At 51.0% G+C, this 17,983-nt stretch overlaps 1 protein-coding gene across 1 annotated transcript; it reads right to left on the bottom strand.

The window, feature by feature from the left end:
- Positions 1-6,781: 6,781 nt before the first annotated feature.
- Positions 6,782-13,702, bottom strand: LOC113893779 (keratin, type II cuticular Hb3). The gene is made up of 9 exons (XM_027543635.1): positions 13,280-13,702; positions 11,475-11,683; positions 10,313-10,373; positions 10,096-10,191; positions 9,352-9,516; positions 8,967-9,092; positions 8,494-8,714; positions 7,766-7,797; positions 6,782-7,289 (listed from the first exon to the last, which is right to left on the bottom strand). Exons 1-9 carry the CDS (start codon positions 13,661-13,663, stop codon positions 7,102-7,104), a joined length of 1,482 nt encoding a protein of 493 aa, XP_027399436.1. The 5' UTR covers positions 13,664-13,702; the 3' UTR covers positions 6,782-7,101.
- Between the last annotated feature and the right edge of the window lie 4,281 nt (positions 13,703-17,983).

Raw genomic sequence — 17,983 nt, forward strand, 5'->3', positions numbered from 1 at the left:
AGAACTGTGTATTTAAAGGACTGTGTATTTAAAGGAGTATGTATTTAAAGGAGTTTGGTTAATACAAGCCTATGTTTGAATATTGGTTCAGCCGTTTCCTAGTTCTGTAATTGTGAGCAAGACACTGATTGTCACTGAGCTTTATAATTTATTCATCTGTAAAATGGAATAATGAGACCTACTGGGTTGTAGGGAGGTTTCAGGTATCTATTGCATATAACATACCACTCCAAAATTTAGAGGCTTGAACTATAATGCTTTATTTTTTCTAGTGATTCAATAGGCTTACTGGGCAGTTCTTCTACTTTATGTGATGTTGTTTGGGATGCTAGGATGTCTGGAAGGTCAAAAATGGCCTCATTTCACATGGCTGGATTTGGTGCTGGATATCATAGACAGAGGAGCTTGGCAGGCTACAGTCCATGGGGTCACACAGAGTCAGACACGACTGAATGACTAAGAACACATACTAGCTAGGAGTTCAGCTGGAGCTATTGGCCAGGATATATCAGTCAGGAGACAATCATTTGAACAGATGAAGTTTAATATAAGAAATTATTAACTGTAATAGGTGATTAAGTCATGAGAGTTTGGCTAGTAAGAAGCAAGAAATCTAAGAATACAGAAGCTGCAGTTATAAGGAGCAGCCCCTACCTTTAGACCTAAGGGAGCACACCCAAGGAAGTGGACCCCAGTGCCAAGATGTGGACCTCAGATCCAGGGAAAACTAGGGAGACCTGTTCATGAAGACATGTCTCCATCTCAAAACCACCCGAGGGGGATACTGGAAACTGCTGGCCACAGTATACTGCTGACCACTGTGCATGGCGGCAGTAAAGCCATGGCAACACAGGAGAAGTTCTGGAGAAACTGTGGGTGCTGCAGGAGTCTTCCAAGGAGGAAGCTGGAGCCAGGAAGGAAAGCCCCTTCCTCTTGCTCTATTGCTCCATCACCCTCTACTGACAAAGCTCAATCTTGTTCCAGTAAACAAAGGAAAGTATTTAAAGGGCCCCTCTAAATGTTCACAGAGCAGGCCACGACAGGTGAATCTGGAGCTGACAGACAATGCATTGATAACTGGAGTCCAGGGACTTGGTTCTCCTCCGTATGAGCCTTTCTCACATAGCTGCTTGGTGTCTGAGTTCTAAGAAGGAAGGTAGGGAGCAGAAGCAGCCAGGCCTCTTTAGGCTTGAGCTCAGAAGCTCACTTCCACCATATTCTACTGGCCAGAGCAGTCACAGGGTCAGCTCAGGCTCAAGGGGAGGGGAAGCAGACTCCACCCTATGTTGGCTTATGTGTGAAGAGAAGAACAGAATGGCCAAGTCCTCTTGTGGACACCAGACCCCACAGTGTGCCCTCTGGTCACAACAATTCATGTCCCTCCCACAAACAACATATGCTAACTCCTCCAAAGACTGCCCCCCGCCCCCCACCCCTGCCCCGCCCAAATTTCATCCCATTGTTACATCGGCTGGAAATCAGGATCTCACTGGTTGGATTAGATCCATTAACACATGAGACTCTTAGGATATGGTTCTTTTGTTGTAGCTCCTCCATTATTATCTACCTCAGGCTGAAGTCTTGTGAATTAGATGGCAATTATTTATGTCCACCACACCTGTCATGCATTCACCATTGCATTCAGTTATTACAGAATCCTAAGTCCCTGGGAAGGAGGTGTTACAATCCCAGAGCAGAGTCCAGAGTCACTTCCCCAAAAGGTCAGAACTGAAAAGGCCCTTTGTAGAACCTCTGGGGTAGGATAGCCACAATCTGCACTTCTGTTTAGAAAGAGGAAAAATTTGACACACAGAGAAATCCCTGATTCATAACAGTTCTAAGTACAGTCGGGCACCCATTGCTAATTCCTCCTGTTGCAGAGACTGGGAGTGTATCTGATTAGTGCCTAGTTTTGCTCCCTGGAATTGGTTCTCCTCTGCCCTTGTCTCTATCCTTTGGAATCTTGGCTTCATCTTCTGTATCATCCTTTATTTTCCATGATAAACAACCCATGTGTTCTTAGCCTGCTTCTTGTCTATAGGAGGTTAGGAGCCCGGAGGCCTCTTTTCACTTTGAATGGTTTCTGTTCCTTGTAGTTAGATCTGCTCTAATTCTTTAAAAAATTTTGTAAGGTGTGAGGTGGGGCTCAGGGTCTTAGGACATGAAGCTCTTACAGAAGTCGAGTGTACAATGTCAGTCCTGCTTGGTCCCTTGAGCTGGTAGCTGGGAGGCAAGTGCATCACCTCCAGAGGCATGGGGTGTCCCTGGGCTCCCCCAGGTGGCACCTGGACAACCTCCCAAGCTTATTACAGAATCCTTGCTAAGTCCCCGGGAAGGAGGTGTTACAATCCCAGAGCAGAGTTCAGAGTCACTTCCCCAAAAGGTCAGAACTGAAAAGGCCCTTGTAGAGCCTCTGGGCAGGCCTCAATCTTTAAATATTGATTTTTATGGCAGTATAGTTGTTTCACAATGTTGTATTAACTTGTAGTGCAGAGGAAATGAATCAACCACACATAATACATACATATATGTCATCCCTCTTAGATTTCCCTCCCATTTAGGACATCACAAAGCATGAAGTGGAGGTCCCTGTGCTATACAGCATGTTCCCATCAGTTGTCTATTTTATACATGGTATCAATAGTGTATATGTGTCAATCCAATCTCTCAGTTCCTCCCATCCAACCCCTTTCCCCCTTGGAAGCCATTCATTTGTTGTCTACATCTGTGTCTCTATTTCTGCTTTGCAAATAAGATTATCTATACCACTTTTTTAGATTCCACATGTATGCATTGATATACAATATATGTTTTTCTCTTTTTTACTTACTTCACTCTGTATGACAGTCTTTAGGTCCATCCTAAAAGATGATGCTGTTAAGGTCCTACACTCAATATGCCAGCAAATTTGGAAAACTCAGCAGTGGCCACAGGTCTGGAAAAGGTCAGTTTTCATTCCAATCTCAAAGAAAGGCAATGCCAAAGAATGCTCAAACTACCGTACAGTTGCACTGATCTCACACGCCTGTGAAGTAATGCTCAAAATCCTCCAAGCTAGGCTTCAATAGTACATGAACTGTGAACTTCCAGATGTTCAAGTTCGATTTAGAAAAGGCAGAGGAACCAGAGATCAAATTGCCAACAGCCACTGGATCAGAGAAAAAGCAAAAGAATTTCAGAAAAACATCTACTTCTGCTCACTGACTATGCCAAAGCCTTTGACTATGTGGATCACAACAAACTATGGAAAATTCTTAAAGAGATGGGAATACCAGACAACCTTACCTGCCTCCTGAGAAATCTGTATGCAGGTCAAGCAGCAACAGCTAGAACGGGACATGAAGCAATGGACTGGTTCCAAATCGGGAAAGGAATACATCAAGGTTGTATATTGTCACCCTGCTTATTTAACTACTATGCAAAGTACACCATGTGAAATGCTGGGCTGGATGAAGCCCAAGCTGGAATCAAGATTGTTGGGAGAAATATCAATAACCTCAGATATGCAGATGACACAACCCTTATGGCAGAAAGTGAAGAGGAACTAAAGAGCCTCTTGATAAAAGTGAAAGAGGAGAGTGAAAAAGTTGGCTTAAAACTCAACATTCAAAAAATGAAGATCATGGCATCCAGTCCCACCACTTCATGGAAAACAGATGGGGAAACAATGGAAACAGTGACAGATTTTATTTTCTTGGTCTTCAAAATCACTGCAGATGGTGACTGCAGCTATGAAATCAAAAGACACTTGCTCCTTGGAAGAAAAACTATGACTAACCTAGACAGCATATTAAAAAGCAGAGACATTACTTTGCCAACAAAGTTCTGTCTAGTCAAAACTATGGTTTTTCCAGTAGTCATGTATGGATGTGAGAGTTGGACCATAAAGAAAGCTGAGAGTCAAAGAATTGATGCTTTTGAGCTGTGGTGTTGGAGAAGACTCTTGAGAGTCCCTTGGACTGCAAGGAGATAAAACCAGTCAATTCAAAAGGAATTCAGTCCTAAATATTCATTGGAAGGACTGATGCTGAAGTTGAAGCTCCGATGCTTTGGCCACCTGATGTGAAGAACTGACTCATTGGAAAGACCCTGATGCTGGGGAGGATTGAAGGCAGGAGTAGAAGGGGAGGACAGAGGACGAGATAGCTGGATGGCATCGCTGACTCGATGGACATGAGTTTGAGTGAACTCTGGGAGTTGGTGATGGACAGGGAGGCCTGGCATACTGCAGTCCATGGGGTTGCAAAGAGTCAGATATGCCTGAGAGACTGAACTGAAAGGTCCATCCATGCCTCTAGAAATGACCCAGTTTTGTTCCTTTTTATGGCTGAGTAATATTCCGTGATATATTTGTACTGTATCTTTATCCATCTGTCTGTTGGTGGGCATTTAGATTGTCTCCATGTTCTGGCTCTTATAAACAGTGCTGCTACGGATATTGAGGTGCATGTGTCATTTTGAGTTACTGTTTTCTCTGGGTATATGCCCAGTAGTGGGATTGCTAGCTCATGTGGTAGTTCTATTTTTAATTTTGTTAAGGGGTCTCCATATTGTTTTCTATAGTGTCTGTATCAACTTGCATTCCCACCAACAGTATAGGAGGGTTCCCTTTTCTCCACCTCCTGTCCAGCATTTATCGTTTGTAGATTTTTTAATGATGGCCATTCTGACTGGTTTGAGGTGATACCTCATTGCAGTTTTGATTTGCATTTCTCTAATGATTAGTAATGTTGAGCATCTTTCCATGTGTTTTTGTTGGCCATCTGTACGTCTTCTTTGGAGAAATGTCTATGTAATTCTTCCACCCATTTTTTAATTGGGCTGTCTATTTTTTTTATATTGAACTGCATGGGCTGCTTATATGTTTTGGAGATTAATTCTTTGTTAGTACTTCGTCTGCAAATATTTTCTCCTATTCTGAGGGTTGGCTTTTCATTTTGTTTATGGTTTCCTTTGCTGTGCAAAAGCCAGCTCTCATTTAAGAGGTGTTCAGGGCCCCCAAGTCAGAGCAGGGGAGGGATGAGAGACACTGAGAGATGGGTCACAGCCAGATACACAGGACTGGTGCATCATGGTCAAGAGTCTTGACTTCATCCACTGTCAGATCTGTGTTTTGGAAAGATGTCTCTGGCTGCTGCTCAGTGTAGATTGGAAGGGGAGACCAGCAGGTCTCCAACCAAGATGGTGGTGGCCGAAATGTGGATGGTAGCAGCAGCAGAGAGAGGAAAAAGATGGATGAGAGGAATACTTAGGAGGTAGAAAGGAGAGCACTTAGGGGTTATTTGGTTTTGAAGGGGAGAGTTCAGGCCTGGACAGATCTTAGAGGCTCAGATTTGGGCAGCTGTGATGATGACCTTGACAGGTGAGGCAGGAGGAGACCTCAGTGGAGGGAATGAGGAATAGTGAGTTCAGCTGAAAGGTCTGTGGGTTGGAAGAGTCTCCAGGACAGGCAAGTGGAGAGGTCTTGGAGAAACTGGGGCGAGTGGGTCTGAAGCCGAGGAGTGAGGTCAGAGCAGCGGAGAGCCATGGGGACTCGAGCTGGAGGACTTGAACCCGGGAGGATGTTAACGGTGGTGGTAACAGAAGGCAAGGATGGAGGTCATTGTCCAGGGAGCGTGCTCCGAGTGCTGAGGGAAGGACTCTGGGGCATTTTCATGCTTGAGGTTTGCCTGGGTGAGGGAAGTGAGCCACGGAAGAGCTGAGAGCCTAGCCTGCAGAGCAAGGACGTGAAAGGCCAGAGACTCAGAGTTCAAGAGAGGGGAAGGGAGTGAGGGTGACGGGGAGCAAAGGGGCTTGGGTGAGGAGCCAGGAGGGAGTGAGGGAAGGTTCTGGGTCCTCCAGAGATAGTGTGGTGAGCTGGGTAGAAAGGTCAGGGCCTGAGGAAGGACCAGCACCAGGCTCTGGGATAAGGCGAGGCAAAGGCAGACAAGGAGAGGGCCAGTGGGAGGGAAATGGGCGACACAGAAGAGGGGTTACTACAGGCCTGGTGCTTCCAGAGTGGGGCTGGGGCTCCTCAAGGTCTTCCTCCTAAGACCTCCCAGACACTTCCTGAACAGAGGACATGCACGGTCAGGCCACACCGGGGGCAGGGGAGCCATCTTAGCCTCCGGATTGAAGCTCTGAGGTATGTGGGGGTGAGGGCAGTGAGTGGGGCAGTTGGGAGAGTCAGTAGACAGTATCCCCTTATCAGCTACAGGGCTTTGCAGGGAGGCTGTTCCAGGTGCTGAGGGGGGGTGCATACGGGGGAGGGGCCAGAGTCAAGGGTCTCATCTCCCCTTGTCTGATGGACAGCAGTGGGGATGAGGTGGGGTGGGGTCCGGGCTGACACAGGGTGGCCCCCTGAAGTGGCTGTTGGCATTTGTGACGGTTACTGCCGTGGTGCATTGTGTGGTGGAGGTGGGACAGCAGAGTGAAGGTGTGCCCAGAAAGCACGGTGGGTGGGAAGGGGGCTAAAAGTGTGCACACAAGTGCGTGTGCACACACACACGAACACACACATACATAGCCTTCCAGCGGATTCCTGTGCCCTCCTTTGGGTCCCTTCAAAACCAGTCAGAGGAATAAGTCCCCAGCTACCCCAGACCCAGAGGAGCGACTGAGGAGGAAGGTCAGCACTGCCTGGCCAGGGGGAGGCCGGCAGCATTCGGGGACAGGCCCTGCAGGAGCACAGGCTGAGGGCAGGCCAGAAGCACTCCAGTCCTCAGGCCTTCTCCCTGGGCTGGGGTGCTCACCAGTCGGTGCATGGGACTCACTCCCAGAAAGCCAGACATCACAGCACAGAAAGCGGGTGCCTCGGTTTATTGGAGAAATGGAGGGGGAACAAGAGGCCAGAGAGTTAGGGGACATGGGAAGGTGCGCTCTTCTTCCTGGGCGAGGCCAGAGGCCAAGACAGCGGAAGGGAGGAGTCCCTCCCCAGGCTGCATCCCCTTCAGGTGCGACTAGAGGAGCGGAGCAGAGAAGAGGCTGATGGAAAGGAGGGCGTGGTGTATTCTCAGAACACGAGAGGGCCAGCTACCGAGGCGCTGCTGTTCTCAGGCAGCAGTGGGGGCGGTGGCACTTCTGGCAGGCCGAGGGGCCTCTCTGGCTCTCCCCAGGGGCTGCCTAGCACCTCCCCAGGCTGCAGGAACCCCCTCCGCAGGTGGTGTTGAGCTGGCCGCAGGGCGCGCACAGGCCGGTGCTCACCGCCAGGTTCCCGCTGCAGGGGGCGCTGCAGACGCTGCCCGTCACCGGCCGGGAGCCCGACACGCAGAGGTCTCTGCAGACGACCCCGCCGCGGGAGCTGCTGACACCTGCGGGGACGAGCGCGGTATCAGGAGGCCTGCTAGTGGCCACCGCATCTGGCCACCTTCACTGGCCTCTCTTATCTGTTCAGCCCTCCCAGGAAGGACACAAAGGTTCAGCTGGTATTCTGAAGGTGTGGATGGAAACAGCGGGCAAATCAGGAGCCCTGGCTTCTGGCCCTGGATCTCCTTTGTGACCTTGGGTAAGTCCCTTCCTTGCTCTCTTAGTGTCCTCACTATAGAAGCTGAGGGTTGTACTGTGTGACATCTGAGGTCCCTTCCTGCAGTGATCTTTTTCCAATCCCATTCATGCTGTGAGGTTCTTCCTGTTAGCTAATCTCAGTCTCTCCTACTGTATGACTAACCTACTCCATTTACTGAGGGAATTATTTGAAACACTCCTCCTGGTATCTCTATACACTCATAGCCAGGACACTCTTATTGCCCAATCTAGAATTTTCCTTTTCATGGCTCAGAATACTTACAGACATTCACAGCTCCAACGCCTTCACACAGCCTGAGTGGGGAAAAGGTAAAAAAGGAAAAGAGAAAACAGGTTAGAATAAGATCTTCAAGTTTCCCCTGGGTGCCAGGATGGGTCAAATGGGCTATTTCTGGCCTATATTTATGCCCTTGTGTTAACTTTTATAAAGTGATGTTCTGGCAGTTGCAGCAATGCCAGGGCACACTATTTAGCAAACAGAGTATATACTGAATTTCAGCCTCATTTGCCCCTCAGTTGGCTGCTTTTGTGCAGTGCACAGCCGGAGCAAAAATACCTGGCATACCTGGCTGGGCTCAGCTTTAGGAAGAGGAAGTTTCCTTTGGGGAGTCACATGAGGCTAGGATCAGAGTTTGGTCAGCATCTCCACCCTAGGGCAGGATGACTGCCAAGAAACCTGGCAGGGAGTGGATCTTGCAAGAGCTGAGGATGGAATAATTTGAAGATGTTCTGAACTGGGAGGTAGGGCACCTCGGTTCTAAATCTAGGAAGGCCCTGGGCTCTCTGGGACTCTGGACATTGCAGTGGCACCAGCCCTCATTTCCTCTCTGTATGCTACTGACCATGTTCTAGTCCTTCGAGATACGGGTTTCAAAGACCTCAGAGTCTAGCTTGGGACCAGTTCTTAGGGCTGAGACTAGGATGAGGAAAGATCAGAAGTGGGCAGACCTATGCAAGTGGAGTTCATGCGGCAACCGAGATGATCCTCACCTCTGCTCCTCGCCCTCCAGCAGGCGCCTGTAGGTGGCGATCTCGATGTCCAGGCCCAGCTTGGAGTTCATCACCTCCTGGTATTCCTTGAGCAGGCAGGCCATGTCCTGCTTGGCCTTCTGCAGGGCCTCCTCCAGCCCGGCCAGCTTGCAGCGGGCATCGTTGAGGGCCACCTCGCCCTGCTGCTCAGCCTGGGTCACTGCAGCCTCCAGCTTGGAGTTCTAAGGGCCCAGGAGAGGATAAGGTGGGTTATGGCCTCTGGGTCTCTGTGTCCATTTCCTGGATGTGTCCAGTCTCTCCACCCAGATGAGATCACCCCAGAAACAGACCTCTCCCTTTTATCACCTAGGGCTCCCTGAGTGGCCATAACCTAGGACTCAAGTCATCCTGATGGGCTGTAGAGTGAATGGTGAGATCCAGTTGGGCACACACACTGCCGGTGAGACCCTGGGTGGGCCTCAAACACTCCTTACCTGGCACTTGGCATTCTCAACCTCAGCTGTCAGCCTCTGGATCACGCGGTTCAGCTCGTTGATCTCCTCCTTGGTGCGGCGCAGGGTCTCCCCATGCCGGATCACTGTGGCCTTGATCTCCTCACACTGGAGGGAAGCAGAAAGGCTCATGACATTCCACCCACTCAGGACAACATGGATGATTTGCAGGTTGTACAGTGCTCAGCCTGTGTAACCATACACTGCAACCCTGTCCTGCCACTATAACCTGAGAACTGTCTGCCCTTCTGTTATCATCTCTAGGGATCAGAATCCCTGGGGAAAAAAAAAAAGGTTTTTCTAATTATATATACCTCAAGTCCCTACCACTGCTGTGTCTAGGAGGCAGGTGTCCTGGACCACCCACCTTGCTGCGGTACCAGCTCTCAGCCTCGGCCCGGCTGCGGCTGGCGATGTCATCATACTGGGCCTTGATCTCAGCGACAATATTGTCCATGTTCAGGTCCCGGCTGTTGTCCATCTTGACGATGACCGAGGTGTCTGAGATGTTGGCTTGGAGAACACGGATCTCCTGTGGATCGGGAGTCAGGAAAGAGGAAGTATAAGCAAATTATCTGAGCTTTTCCTCACCCGCCAATGGCTGTAATCTCTTTGGTCCATCTGGAGCCAAAGTCTGGTTTGGAGCAGACAATTCCCTGATGAAATTGCATCGCTTTCCATACAGATAAGAAATCCCATTTAGAAAAAAGTGCAATTACTTCTCAAATGTTTGCTTTGGGGATTTTTCAGGCCCCTGTAAATCTTGTCCCTGCAGCCAGCATGCTGGGGACACTTCCTTGGGGTCCAGGCCCCTGTGTGGAGACCCATTTCTTGTTCTCATGGACCAGCCACAGGCTTCTGGCTGCCAGAGAAAATCTGAGCTAGAGAAAGTGCGGTCAAGGTGTGTGCCTGGGCTTTGGTTTCTCAAGGCACAGCTGTCCTAGAGGTTGTCACCCTTACTAATTCCGTGCCCCTTACTAATTCTGTCCCATTTTGCTTCTCTATTCCTCTGCCTAACCTTCAATCTCAGCCTGTGTTCCCACATCAGCCGGCCAGTGGGAGGGCTGGACAGGGGCTCAGGGATGCCCACCAGGACCAAGAACCCTCTCACCTCCTCATACAACCGCCGCAGGAAATCGATCTCCTGGATCAGGGCCTCCGAGTTGGCCTCCAGGTCTGACTTGCGGATGTAGGCGCAGTCCACATCCTGTGTGGGGTTCAAGGGGCTGTGAGATTCAAGGTCACTCTGCGGGCTTGGCTGCAGCATCGCAGGACAGAGAGGACAGGGTGGTCAGGGGCTCAGGGAGGGGCTTGGCTCAGGCACTTACCTTCTTTAGAGCCACAAACTCGTTCTCCGCTGTGGCCCGAAGAGCAACTTCTTCTTCATATCTGAGGGGTATGGGGAAAACAGGGCCCCTTCTGAGCAACTCTAAACTTGACCATGAAGCATGCAAGCAAATAAGCCTGATTTCTAGCTCCCCGCCTCCACTCATTTCCCCACCTCCAAAAGAAATGGGGTGGGACCAGGTGGTCCAGGCCTCCTGGGATACATGGGACTATTGAAACACCCACCTTCACATCACCTCTGAGCTCCTCAGTGGGGTGAGGGTGGAAGGGGGGCCGGGGGTAGGATCTAGAAGCTGTGTGTGTGAGAGTGTGTGTGTGCATGTGTGCGTGTGTGTGTGGCTGGGGCTGGCAGGTGCCTTCTTTTCTCACCCAGGTCTGCATTTCCCTTTCCTCTGACTCCTCCCCTTGCCCCTGGCTTTGCTACAGGTGGTAGGATCTCCCCTCTGTCATCTTCCTCCTGGCTCAGCCAAGAGATGTGGAGCCTGCTGCTTCCTCCTGCTCTGTGGCCAGGCCTGCTCAGAGCTAGAGGCAGGGAGCACGGTGGCCTGGCAGTGCATGGCTAAGAGTATAACTGAAGGAAGGTGGCCAGCTCTGGAAACCAGGTTCCTTTAGAGTACCCAGTGTGTGCCTTCGTATTCTGTGTCACTCTTTGTCATCGGAGGTCTCTGTCTGTGACTCTGCCATCTCTGCCTACCAGGGGACTGTAAGCCCCACAGAAACACGAGCTGGCTCTATCATTTGCCCCTGGATTGCTATCACCCTGTCCGGATCTGCCTGGTGCCTGATAGGTGCTCAAAAAGTGTTAGCTGAGTGAAGGGGTGAACTTCAAAAGAAGGTCCAGGACTTTGAAAGCTAGACTCAAAAGGATTAGCAATGTTAGTTTTTCTGGGGTCCTAAGAGAAGATCTATGGGTAGAAGAAAGGGAGAGAACATCATTTCCCTGACCTGCTGGTAGGAAGTCAGGCTGAGCTCCGTCCCCAGGGGGCCAGGACCCACCCATGGAACCCATGTACCTCGAGGAGGGGCAGAGGGCACAGGCTCTTCCTGATCATCAGGCAGAGACCCAGCCACAAGTCTGGATGCTCCCCTGTGCTGGGAGCCACCTTCAAGCCCTTCCCGGAGCCGGCGCCTTCCCACACTCACTTCTTCTTGTAGCCCTCCAGCACCTCCTGCACGTGGTTGAGCTCCGAGGACAGCCTTCCGCTGTCAGCCTCCACGCACTCGGCCTCCCGCCTCAGTGTCTCGATGTAGCCCTCGAACAGGGGCTCGAGGTTGCTCTCGCAGCACTGGCGGTTCTGATAGAACTGCAGCTTGGTCTCCAGTAGTTTGTTCTGCTGCTCCAGGAAGCGCACCTGCCGCACAGAGGCAGAGCCTGAGAACCTCTTATTGTAGGACCAGAGGGCAAGAGTGGGGAGGGTCCCAGCACCAAGACCCAGGATCCCCAGCTCTCTGACTCAGAGTCCTCAGAAGCATTATGTCCCCTCTCTTTAAACCATGTTAGGGCCTCAGTGGCTCTCCTGGAAGTCCTTCCTTGGAGCTAATGTCAGTCTCTTCTAAGGCAGTGTACGTACTGTCATGGAAAGCACTAAAGCCATGCAGAGTCCAGACCCTGCTGCTCTTGTTAATAATGTTTCCTTGGGCCCAGCACTTAACCCTTGTCCTGAGTGCTTGCCTTGCTAAGAGTTTAATGAGCCCTGTTGCAGAAAAGCACCCGAATGCAGAATGTCTACTATTCCAAGACAGGTGTGACTGTCAGTGTGCAAATGAACAGGTCAACCTTTTTAGAAAGACCAACTGTTAAAGTTAACAAGTAAAGTATGTGCCAATAATCAAAATCCTACGACAACAATGCAATTAGGATAATAGTCACCTGGACTATTAGTGCAGGGATGTGGTGTGTGCCAACTCCCTTGTTTTACAGATGAGGAAGTTTTATAGGATTGAGAGGTTCCCTAACTGCCTGAGATCTCATAGTGGCAGAAGAATTCAAACTTTGATCTTCTGCCCTGCGGGGTGGGGGTGGGGTGGGGGGGAGCGGGCTTCTCTTACTACAATAATTGCTGACAATTGTGCCCAAGAGAAATTTCACATCCACTCTTCTTCCATGAGGTTGGCCTGCCACCCCACTCAGGTCCTTTTGTGTAATAACTTTGCCACATCCCTGGTAAGTCCTTTCTTGTGCTACTCTTGGTCTCTCATGCTCTTAAGAGCTCCAGATCCTTTTGGCCCTTCCTGGTGGGTATCTCCGTAGCATGAATTCTCACAAGTTTGGCTCTGGATAACCTTCCCTGGCCCCAGAACTTTTTCTTCAATGAAGCCTTCTCCCCTGGCCCCTCGAACCACTGCCTCATGGCCTGGATTCAGTGGAGGAGACTTGAGCTGGACACTGACATCTGCAGATGGTTTCAACCAGACCACATACCTTCCTCTCCACAAGGCCAAGGAGAGTGGGGACCGAGTCTGTTGCTCACCCCTGGATCCCACGCACAGAGGCATGGACAAGCCATTCTGGGCCCTGCTCAGTGGCCAAGTAACCATTGTTATATAAAGGGCTCTGTGTGAACCAGGAGATTCCTTCTGGGCAGTCTTCCAGTATTGCAGTCACCAGCCCTGCTTGGACATGGAGAGTACCTCCTTACCAAGTAAGCAGCTGCTGGTCCTCAAATGCATTGAACACCCACACAGCAGCCCTTTGCTCACAGGATGTTATCTCCCAGCACTAGAGTTTCTGCCCCTAGTTCTGGTTCTGTGTTTTCAGTTTGTCTCCCCCATTAGACTAGGCAGCTTCTGAACCTATTCTTGTCTTTCTGTCTGTGTTCAAGAGGTATGACTTCCTCTCCTTTTGGCCTGAGGGCTTCTGTGGGCATGTCTCTGACTCCTTCTTCAGTGCCCAGCTGGGGTCCTGAGCATGGGTGGGATTCAGGAAAGGCATGATCAAGGAGACTCACCTTGTCGATGAAGGCAGCGAACCTGTTGTTGAGACACTTGATCTGCTCCTTCTCCTCTTGCTTCACGCACTGCGCATTGGGGTCAATCTCCAGGTTGAGGGGTGTGAGGAGGCTCTCATTGACTGACACGGTGGTGATGCAGGGAGGGCTGAGGCCACCCACGCCACCGGAGCGGTACCCGAAGCTGCGGCCGCAGTAGCCAGCACGGAAGCCCCCGCAGACGCTGCGGCTACCGAAGCCCCCGGTGAGGCCGCGGTAGCAGGAGATGCCTCGGTAGGGGGCGGCCGTGATGCAGCAGCGGCCAGGCCGGGGTCCGCAGGCGGAGACGCAGCTGAAGGCGCGACTGCCGAATCCAGAGCCCACAGTGCTGAAGCCACAGGTCATGTTGGAGACAGGGAGATGTCTGAACAGTGGAGAAGCTGGCAGAGGACTGAGCCAAAGGCCTGTGCTCCCTGAGCTGTGGCAGGCCCTTTTATGCACCAGGGCAGCTGGCAGTAAAAGGGGCAGCAAAGAGAAAATAGCTGCATTTTATTGGCTTGGCATCACCCTGGCCTCTTAAGAGCCAACTGTTTGCCTATTCAGTAGAGCTGTGTCAACAATCTCGGCCTCAGGCCTGTTTCATCTTCAAAGCCATTTATGAGCTTCCTCATGGCCTCTCCCCGTCCCATTGCTACTGGAAGTGGAGACCTCCTACAAGTATCTAGCTGGACTCCATGCTCTGAGTGTAGGCAACAGTTGCAGTGACCTGGGGTAGAGCCTGCTCCCCAAATCCTTTCCCGAAGGCACAGGGCTGGACTATGGGCCCTGGACCTATGACCTGGCCTTGGGGTAGAGTGGTTGGCCTGTCCCATGGGGGGTTGGCTTGTCCCACACAACCTCTCGTTATGGGCCTCTTTGCCTTTATCTCTTAAAGTATGTCCCATTCTTCACCATCAAAATGAGCTTCTCTTAAGCTATTCCTACCCAGAGCCTATTCAGTGATAGGGGTTGGAGGAGAGATTTGGGAGAGAGCATGGCCCCTGCACTTTGGATATTCCTAGGAAGGCAGGAGCCATGGGGCATCCAATGGGACACAGGAGAACCTGAGTCAGAGAGTTCAGGAGAGAACCAAGGTTGTTCTTCAGAGTTCTAGGCATCACTACTGGTGGGCTTCCCGGGAGGCGCTAGTGGTAAAGAACCTGCCTGCCAATGCAGGAGACTTAAGAGATGCAGGTTTGATTCCTGGGTTAGGAAGCTCCCCTGGAGAAGGGAATGACAGCCCTCTCCAGTATTCTTGCCTGGAGAATCCCCACGGACAGAAGAACTTGGCGGGTCCATAGGGTCCAAAGGGTCACAAAGAGTCGGACACGACTGAAGCAGCTGAGCACACACTGGTGGGCCAGGGGGCAGGGGTGAGAGTAGAACACCCCAGAGCTGCAGGATTAATCCAGGGAGCATCCTTGGAGGTGTGTTGAAGGAGGACCAGGGTGGGGTAAGGCTAGGGTGGGTGGGAGACAAGGAAGGAGTTCAGTTCTGATTTGGAAACTGTGCCATCACTAATTCTTTCATTCATTTGGTACATTCTAATCCAGTGCCAACCATGCACCTTGCTAGGTCCTGGAAATCCAGCAGAGACTGGAGGTATTTGGAGGCAGGAGAGGGTTGGCGTGGACACAGGGATGCCAAGGCTTGTCCACTGTGGGAAGGGGAGAGGTCACAGGTAGGAGGAAGCCCCTAATGCCCAGGTTGAGTTGGGGTCAGATGTTGGTGGGGTGGAAGTCCTTCAGTTTCCTAGCAGGGAAGCTGAGTGATGACTGTTGGTGTGTATGTGCCCACTTGGAAGAGTGAAAGGTGTTGGAGGTAGGGGAGGTCACCAGAGTCCTGAAATGGTGTCACTTCCTCCCTCAGAGGATCCTTGGGTGAGCAGAGGTGGGGGTTCATGTGGCTGTCCTGAAAGCCAGATTCCCTTATTTTGCCCACCTCCTTTTGAACATGGACCACTGATGACTTTGATGGGTGGACTATGGGACTGAGCCAGGAGGTTTCCCTAATCTGAGACTTTGAGCCTATAAACCCTTCCAAGCGTATGTCTCTTGAGCACCTTTGTACTTGAGGATGACTCCTCCGATGAACCTGTTTCCTGACCCACAACCACCAAATGCTGACCCAGTCTGGGCTAAAAATAGCCTTCCAAGCATCCTCCCAGAGCCTCACTTTTCGCCCTCCCTACCACCTCTCAGGTGAGTGGTCAGTTATGTCCCAGGGAGGGACCATCTTTTCTGGGAGGGCAGGGAATGGGTGGAATGTGGAGATCTGGCAGGGAGCTGGGCAACATACACATGGAGCTGAAAACAGACCTTCCCAGCCCCTCCTCTTGAGCCCTAGGCACAGATATCCACAGACTCCTATGCCTGGAGTGGGCTCTGTGGGATAGGGGCATCAGCTGTGAGACACACAGGAGGCAGCCTGGGAGTTTGGGGGTGATTGAGTCCAGCTGAATGGCCAGTGGGACTTTGGGGGCGCTTCTGTGGGAGGCATGCTGGTTGGTACTTTCTTGCTCAGCCCTTGCTGGCTCAAACATCTGCCAAGACAGAACCAGATATTTCTCTCCTCTTGTCTCAGCTGGAACTGGTGAGCTTCTGGAAGTTTCTCACTGTATGTCCAGTGGTTATGTGAGATTAATTCTTGGTCAAACGCTGTGGATCCTCCATCTGTTGCCGCACTCCTAATTGCCTCTGTCCTCTGATCCTGCTTACCTACCTGGATCCAGTGGGCTCGGTATCCAAATTGGACTCTTCACTGAGGGTCTCTGTGTAGACACACCCATCTCCTTGGGTTGGGGGAGCCATGAGTGTTCCCAGGTCCTGGTCCTGATGGGCACGTAGACTCTGGAGATGAAAAGCACGGTTGGAAGCTCGGCTCTGCCACTTACTAGCTTTGTGACCTGTGATAAGTTATGCTTCCCCAGATTCCTTATCTGTAAAATATGAATGCAATCCAGATCTTGCTGGAATGTTGGGAGGATGAGGAGCGTGCCTGGAGGCAGGAGGTGCTGCCCCCTACACTGTATACTAACAGGGGCCAGCAGGACCTTGCAAAGGGTCAGTGAGCATTGGCTGTGAAGTGTCATCCTTGTGTGAGCAGAAAATAGCCAGGCAGCTTTATGAGGCAATCGAGGCCACCCCAGCAAGCTTTAATTAAAGCACTTATGTGTAAGTGGTCCGGAACAAAGAGAGCTGAGCCCTGGCGATCCCTCAGAGAGGAGGCTGACAAAGGGACAGCCGCATCCTGCCAGGCTGCTTCCAGCTGGGCTCCAGGCTGGATTGGGCCCCGCCCTCACCCTGGGCTATAAAGGTTCTGGCCGAGTCCCAGGCTGGTTCGGTCGCCAAGGCTTGTGCCCTGTGTCTCCCCTTCACACAGCTGGCCTGGGTCCGCCTGGGGACTGATGTGCCTCTGCTGTCTGGAATTGCAGCTCACCCTGTAGCTCTGATTCCTGCCTACCACCCTGGGATGGCTAGCATCGCCCAGCCTTATTCATAACTGTGCAGTTTTCTGGTGGTCACCTGCCTGTCTGCCTGGCCTTTGACCCATGGATGCCCTGACTTTGGTCCTTTCTTCTTGCCTTTATACCCATGAGTCCTTTAATTCTTTTTACTTTAGGTAAAATCACTAGGCGCAAGAGGACCATCCTGGCTCGGGCTGTGCCTGTGTGCTGCCGGTCTGGAAGTGACGAGGCTGTTACGGTGAAGCCGAGGATGTGAGAGTCAGGAGATGTGGATACAAATCCCATCTCTGCCTCTGACTAGCTGTGTGACAAGTAAGTCCATCTGTGTGCCTTGTTTCTGTAAAGTGAGGATTGGAATGCTGGCCTCCTAGACCTCCCTGAGGATGAAATGAGACGGTCTCTATGAAAGCCCCTGAGGCTAAGCCTGCATTGCCTGCGGTCCAGGAGGGAACTGCGTCCCCTCCCCTTTGCCTGCTTTGTTCTCCAGTCTTGCCGCCTCCAGTTTTGCCTTCCGGCCTTGAACTTGCAATACACTGAGGCAGAGCGGCTGGAGCTGATAAATCGTGGCACCGTCACAGACTCTACAACTGTTTATTCAGCGAGTACTGTGTCCTATAAGAGATGAGGAGACATTTTCCGTACTTCCCTGTCTTCCAAAAGCTGACTGTTTAATCAGGTAGGTTTGGAAATAAGTACATGTTAAATGGATAGTAGATATAGTCCTTTTTCCAAGGCAGTTTGCGATCGATTATGATTGATTGTCAATTGCCTGATAAAGTGCGTCTGTTTCAGGGACTGAGCTCACTGTAGGCTGGTACAGTCAGGGCGGCTCTGTGGGAAAGGCCAGACTTGAGCTGGGTTTTGAAGGGTGGGTAGGGCTTGGGGCAGTCAGAATGGTAGAAAACGGCAGAAAAGCACAGAAATATTCAAAGAGCACTGGTGGATCTCAAAGGGTGTCATACCTAAAGGGTGAACTTTGGGCTCATTCCAATGAAGGTTGGGAACAAGACAAGGACACGGGCTCTCAAAGCCATGATTGCTTGACATACTGGAGTTCCTGGCCGAGAAAATAAATATATGCAATTAATGTAGAAGAGAAAGGAATGGTATTATCTGTAGACAGTGGGATCAGCTGCGTAAAAAACTCAACAAAAATCAACCAAAAAACTCTAGAAATGACAGGATGTGTTGAGCAGTGCTGCTGGTTTAACAAGATCAAC

This window comes from Bos indicus x Bos taurus, chromosome 5, assembly GCF_003369695.1.
Source record: "Bos indicus x Bos taurus breed Angus x Brahman F1 hybrid chromosome 5, Bos_hybrid_MaternalHap_v2.0, whole genome shotgun sequence".
Classification (NCBI taxonomy): domain Eukaryota; kingdom Metazoa; phylum Chordata; class Mammalia; order Artiodactyla; family Bovidae; genus Bos; species Bos indicus x Bos taurus.